Source organism: Plasmodium knowlesi, assembly GCF_000006355.2.
Source record: "Plasmodium knowlesi strain H genome assembly, chromosome: 6".
NCBI classification, from domain to species: Eukaryota; Apicomplexa; class Aconoidasida; order Haemosporida; family Plasmodiidae; genus Plasmodium; species Plasmodium knowlesi.
In genome coordinates, this window is record NC_011907.2 from 1,057,378 (window position 1) to 1,063,895 (window position 6,518).

The 6,518-nt window shown below is 36.1% G+C and overlaps 1 protein-coding gene across 1 annotated transcript; it reads right to left on the bottom strand.

Annotated features, from left to right (window-relative positions):
* Positions 1-4,951: 4,951 nt before the first annotated feature.
* On the bottom strand, positions 4,952-6,440 carry PKNH_0623900 (SICAvar, type I (fragment); the record flags this gene model as incomplete). Its single annotated transcript, XM_039113763.1, has 2 exons — positions 4,952-5,353; positions 5,778-6,440. Coding segments are annotated over 2 exons (1,065 nt in total), but the record flags the coding sequence as incomplete, so codon positions are not given.
* Between the last annotated feature and the right edge of the window lie 78 nt (positions 6,441-6,518).

Consider the following 6,518-nt stretch of genomic DNA (forward strand, 5'->3'; position numbering starts at 1 on the left):
AGACCTTTATTCCTGAACCCACAACCCTAAACCCAGAACCCGGAATCGTACTCCTATACACTGAACCCTAAACCCGGAACCCGGAATCTTACTCCTATACACTAAACCCTAAACCCGGAACCCGGAATCTTACTCCTATACACTAAACCCTAAACCCGGAACCCAGAATCTTACTCCTATACACTAAACCCTAAACCCGGAACCCGGAATCTTACTCCTATATACTGAATCCTAAACCCTAAACCCTAAACCCTGAACCCTGAACCCTATACCCTATACACTTGAAACCTTCCCCCCTCCTTCCCATACACTTCCATTTCCCCCCCTTCTATTCTTTCAAAATGTATAATAATTTGGTGTGGGGGAAAAAAATAATATATAATATATATATACATATATATGTACGTTTTAGCCCACACCAAATTTTCTCCTATAGTTCTAAAAAATATTATAAATATATATTTTTCCCTTTTTAGCATTCATACCTGTTGCTGATGCTGTGTCCTGTGCCATAGTTACAGCTATACGAAGATTAATGTGGATGTTTTTATAAAAGGAAAGGGTGCCATTTTTTTTTCTACACTGTATTTGGTCTTGCCTTTGTGCTGTATTTGGTTTTGCTTCAACTTAACATGTGAAAAATTTTTTTTTTTTCTTTGTGTGTCCTTCTCTCTATATATATTTATATTAGAAAGAATAGGCTTATTATAAATTATAGGTTTATTAGAAAGAATAAGTTTAAAAAAAAAAAAAAGAAAAAAAGAAAAAAGAAACAGTTCATTCTAAAAAAAAAAAAAAAAAGTACATCCACCACATTCTAAAAATAAAACAGTTCATTCTCAAAAAAAAAAAAAATGTACATCCACCACATTCTAAAAATAAAACAGTTCATTCTCAAAAAAAAAAAAAAAGTACATCCACCACATTCTAAAAATAAAACAGTTCATTCTCAAAAAAAAAAAAAAAGAACATCTCCCACATTTCCATCTATTATACAATTCATTCCCCATTCTAATTAGAGCATTCCATCATAAGGAAAAAACATTTCCTTATTTACAAGGAAATAATAAAAAATATATAAATAAAAAAAAATATTAAAAAAAGAACAAAAAAAAGGAAAATAGATAAAAAAGAAAAAGAAAAAAAGAGAAAATAAGAAATAAAAGAAAAGAGTGAAAAAAAAAGCAAGGAGAGAGAAAAAAAAAATGTGCGCAAACTCTCCTGCCTAATAAATTTTTCCACCTGCATTTCTTTTCCTTTCTTCTTCTTTTCTTCTTTCCTTTTTTAATTCTTTCCATTAGGTTTTCCTCCCGTTTTTTCTTCCTCTTTTATGTTTATTTTAATTCCCAAACAAATCATATTTTCCTCCTCTATACAATCACTAGCCTTTTCTTTTTTTGATCCATTTTCATCCACCCCTACATACACCTATACATTCTTCTCCCATAGAACATTAATATAAGCTCAACATCCTCAAACATGAACCCTAAATCTATACTATGCGAACATTAAACCTAAACCCTAAACCTGTACTCTACAAACTTTAAATCTAAATCCTAAACCCTAAAACCTGAACCCATGAAGCCTAAACCTATACTCTACAAACATAAAACCTACACCCTAAACCCTAAACCTATACTCTACAAAGATTAAACCTAAACCCTAAACCCTAAAACTATACTCAACACAAATTAAACCTAAACCGTTATCCTACATTCACTCTAACACTGAACCCTGATACTACTTTCACCTTAACCCTAAATCCTGATCCAACATTCACCCTAACCCTAAATTCTGATACTACTTTCAACTTAACCCTAAACCTTGATCATAATTTCACCTTAACCCTAAACCCTAATCATACATTCACTTTCACCCTAAACCCTAATTATACATTCACCTTCACCCTCAACCCTAAACCCTAAATACTAAACCCTAAAACTAAACCCCTAAACGCTAAATCCATGAAACCAAGATTCTAAACCCTAAATCCTAAACCTATACTCTACAAACATTAAACCTAAACCCTAAACCCTGAACCCTAAACCTAAACCCTAAAACTATACTCTACGCAAATTAAACCTGAACCCTGATCCTACTTTGACCTTAACCCGGAACCCACTTTGACCTTACCCGGGAACCCACTTTTATCCTTAACCCGGAACCCACTTTTATCCTTAACCCGGAACCCACTTTTAACCTTAACCCGGAACCCACTTTTATGCTTAACCCGAAACCAACTTTTACCCTTAACCCGGAACCTACTTTTATCCTTAACCCGGAACCTACCTTATCCTTAACCCTGAATCTACCTTATCCTTAACCGGGAACCTACCTTATTTTTAACCCAGGAACCAACTTTTACCTTAACCCGGACCTACTTTTACCCTTAACCCGGAAACCACCTTACTTTTAACCTGGAACCCACTTTACTTTTAACCCGGAACCAACTTTTAACCTTAACCCGGAACCCACTTTTATCCTTAACCCGGAACCCACTTTTATCCTTAACCCGGAACCCACTTTTAACCTTAACCCGGAACCCACTTTTATCCTTAACCCGAAACCAACTTTTACCCTTAACCCGAAACCAACTTTTACCCTTAACCCGGAACGAACTTTTACCTTAACCCGGACCTACTTTTACCCTTAACCCGGAAACCACCTTACACTTAACCCGGAACCAATTTTTATCCTTAACCCGGAACCAACTTTTACCCTTAACCCGGAACCCTTTTTTATCCTTAACCCGGAACCCATTTTTATCCTTAACCCGGAACCCATTTTTATCCTTAACCCGGAACCCACTTTTATCCTTAACCCGCAACCAACATTCCCTTTAACCCGGAACCAACTTTTACCTTAACCCGGAACCCACCTTACTTTTAACCTGGAACCCACTTTACTTTTAACCCGGAACCCATTATTATCCTTAACCCAGAAATAACCTTACCCTTAACCCGGAACCTACCTTATCCTTAACTTGGAACCCACTTTTACCCTTAACCCGGAACCAACTTTTAGCCTTAACTCGGAAACTACGTCATCCTTGACCTGCCACCTACCTTATTTTTAACCCTGAACACACCTTATTATTAACCCGGAACCCACTTTAATCCTTAACCCGGAACCCACTTTTACCCTTAGTCCAAAACCCACTTTTACCCTTAGTCCGAAACCCACATTACCCTTAACCCGGAACCCACTTTACCCTTAACCCGGAACCCACCTTTACCCTTAACCCGGAACCCACCTTTACCCTTAACCCGGAACCCACCTTACCCTTAACCCGCAACCTACATTATCCTTAACCCGGAACCCACTTTTACCCTTAACCCGGAACCAACTTTAATGCTTAACCCGGAACCCACATTTATCCTTAACCCGGAACCCGCTTTTATCCTTAACCCGGAACCCGCTTTTATCCTTAACCCGGAACCTACTTTACCCTTAACCCGGAACCCACTTTTATCCTTAACCCGGAACCCACTTTTATCCTCAACCCCGAACCAAATTTTACGCTTAACCCGGAACCAACCATATTTTTAACCCGGAACCAACCATACTTTTAACCCGGAACCAACCATACTTTTAACCCGGAACCAACCATACTTTTAACCCGGAACCCATCTTATCCTTAACCCGGAACCAACCATACTTTTAACGCGGAACCCATCTTATCCTTATCCCGGAACTTACTTTACCCTTAACGCGGAACTTACTTTACCCTTAACCCGGAACTTACTTTACCCTTAACCCGGAACTTACTTTACCCTTAACCCGGAACTCACTTTACCCTTAACCCGGAACCTACCTTTTCCTTAACCCGGAACCTACTTTACTCTTAACCCTAAACCTACTTTACTCTTAACCCGGAACCTACCTTTTCCTTAACCCGGAACTTACCTTATCCATAACCCGGAACTTACCTTATCCTTAACCCGGAACTTACCTTATCCTTAACCCGGAACTTACCTTATCCTTAACCCGGAACCCACTTAACCTTAACCCAGAAATAACCTTACGCTTAACCCGGAACCCACTTAACCTTAACCCAGAAATAACCTTACGCTTAAGCCGTAACCAACTTTATCCTTAACCCGAAGCGCTGAATCCAGCCATTTCCGGATATTCTCGTTATTCTGTATACATTTTCGGTGTAAAGTGTATGTGTACTTCGATAAAGTTGTTTGTGCCAACAGCCATGTACACACCATATTTCCTTGTGTCGGATAAGTGTCTGTTATTCCTTTATATTTTGCGACCTTTTGCAACTGTAATATATTTCATCATCCGCCGTCCTTTTTTTTTTTTTTTTTCTTTTGGTGTTCGCGGCCAGGACACATCACAATATGAGCGCGCGCTTATCTTCCTGCTTTCCGCAAAAAAAAAAAAAAAAAAAAAGGAAGAAAAAAAATATTTTTCGCAAGTGGAAAAAAAAAAAAAGAAGAAATGTTTTTCGCAAACGGAAAAAGAAAAAAGAAGAAAAAAAATATTTTTCGCAAGTGGAAAAAAAAAAAATAATAATGTTCTTAAAAAAAAAAAGAAGAATGTTTTTTTTTTTTTCTATAAACAAAAGGTGTCCTTTCACCAAAAAAAAAAAAAAATTTTTTGCAAACAAAATAAGAAATAAATGTGGAAAAAAAAATCTTTCTTTTTTTTTTCTTCAAGAAAATATAAAAAGGAAAAAAAGGAAAAAAAAAAAAGGACAAAAAGGGGTATGAAACCAATATCCTTCATCTTAAACAATATACCCTAGACTGTGAACACTAAACCCTGAACTGTGAACTCTAAACCCTGAACTGTGAACCTGAGACCATGAACCCTAAACCGTGAACAGTAAACTGTGAACCCTAAATTGTGAACCCTAAACTGTGAGTCCTAAACTGTGAACCCTAAACTGTGAACCTGAGACCATAAACCCTAAACCGTGAACACTAACCCCCTAAACCTAAACCATAAACCCGGAACCTAAACTTGGAACACGTCCCATTGGAACGCCTTCCATAAGAACGTCTTCCTTAGGAACCTGTTCTTCTTCTTCCATTAATTCGGATCCCATGAACTCTTGAACCAAAAGTTCCAGAAAATCCTTCTGGTTCAATTGTGTGTCGCCTTTTTGACATTCATCCAACACTTCAAAATGAATTTCAATAATCGTGCGGCGATTCACGGGACCAGAACGTTTCGTTCTCGTTGGAACTGAACGAGGTTTTCGTTCCTTCACCAATCGATATTCATGTGAACTATCTTGCTGCACGTGATCGAGGACTTGTTCCTGTACCGATGGACCGCGTATTTCAGCAGGAGATCTTCGGAAACGTGGTCCTCCTTTACCAAGAGGACCAAAATACTACAAAAAAAAAAAAAAAAAAAGAAAAAAATGAGAGGATATTTTTGTTATGAAGATTGTGAAATGTTCTTTTTACACATTTATTTTATTTAAATTTTTTTTTTTTCCTTTTAACCATTAAAAAAATTTTTTTTCCTTTTAACCATTTAAAAATTTTTTTCTTTTCTTTTAACCATTAAAAAATTTTTTTTTTTTTTTCCTTTTAACCATTAAAAAAATTTTTTTTTTTTTTCCTTTTAACCATTAAAAAATTTTTTTTTTTCCTTTTAACCATTAAAAAAATATTCTTTTCCCTTTAACCATTAAAAATTTTTTTTTCCTTTTAACCATTAAAAATTTTTTTTTTCCATTTAAGGATTAAAAAATTTTTTTTTCCTTTTAACAATTAATTTTGTCCATTAAAATTTTTTTTTTTTTATCTTACCTTCCAAAGGTAATAAGCCATAGCAGAAAGGCCAATAGAGACAGGAGCCAAAGGAACAAAAGGGGTAAGGAGATCCGTAAGAAGGATGGGACAGACTGTATTCTCTAATGTTTTTTCCATTTGGTTTTGCTTCGATTCGCCTTCGAACAGATCTTTAGCTTTATTTCCTACATCGTCATCGCCAATTTTGCAATTATCATAACCTTCATTTAGTTTGCATTGAAAACAAGAAATACCATCAGTACCATTGTTGCATTCAGTTAATACATTCTTCATAATGTCACCACTCTTATCAAAAGCGTGATTTATGCCCTTATCTATGTCACAAAGAGGATGTACCCAACTCTGTCCTTTTTTTTTCGTTTCTGCCATTTTTTGCAATTGTTTTGCATACTCCTTAAGAAATAAACAACCCATCGTTTGTTCAAACGATGGGCCCTTAAACTGGCCCGTCTGGTGGTCATTACCATGGGTATAAATGTGCTTTAACCCTGAAGCAAAAAGCAAACAAGCTGCTTTATTTGTGTGTTTTCCTTTATGGCCAAATTTACTCCATTTAACTTCATCATTGCAATATTCGATAGCGTCCGACTGATTATGCGATTTTTCCATATAATTTAGAAGGTCCGTTAATACCCTTTCAATTTCAGACTTCATTTCACCCTAAACATAGAACAAAAGAAGAAAACCAAAAAAAAATATATATGTATATGTATACACATATGTGTATACATATACATA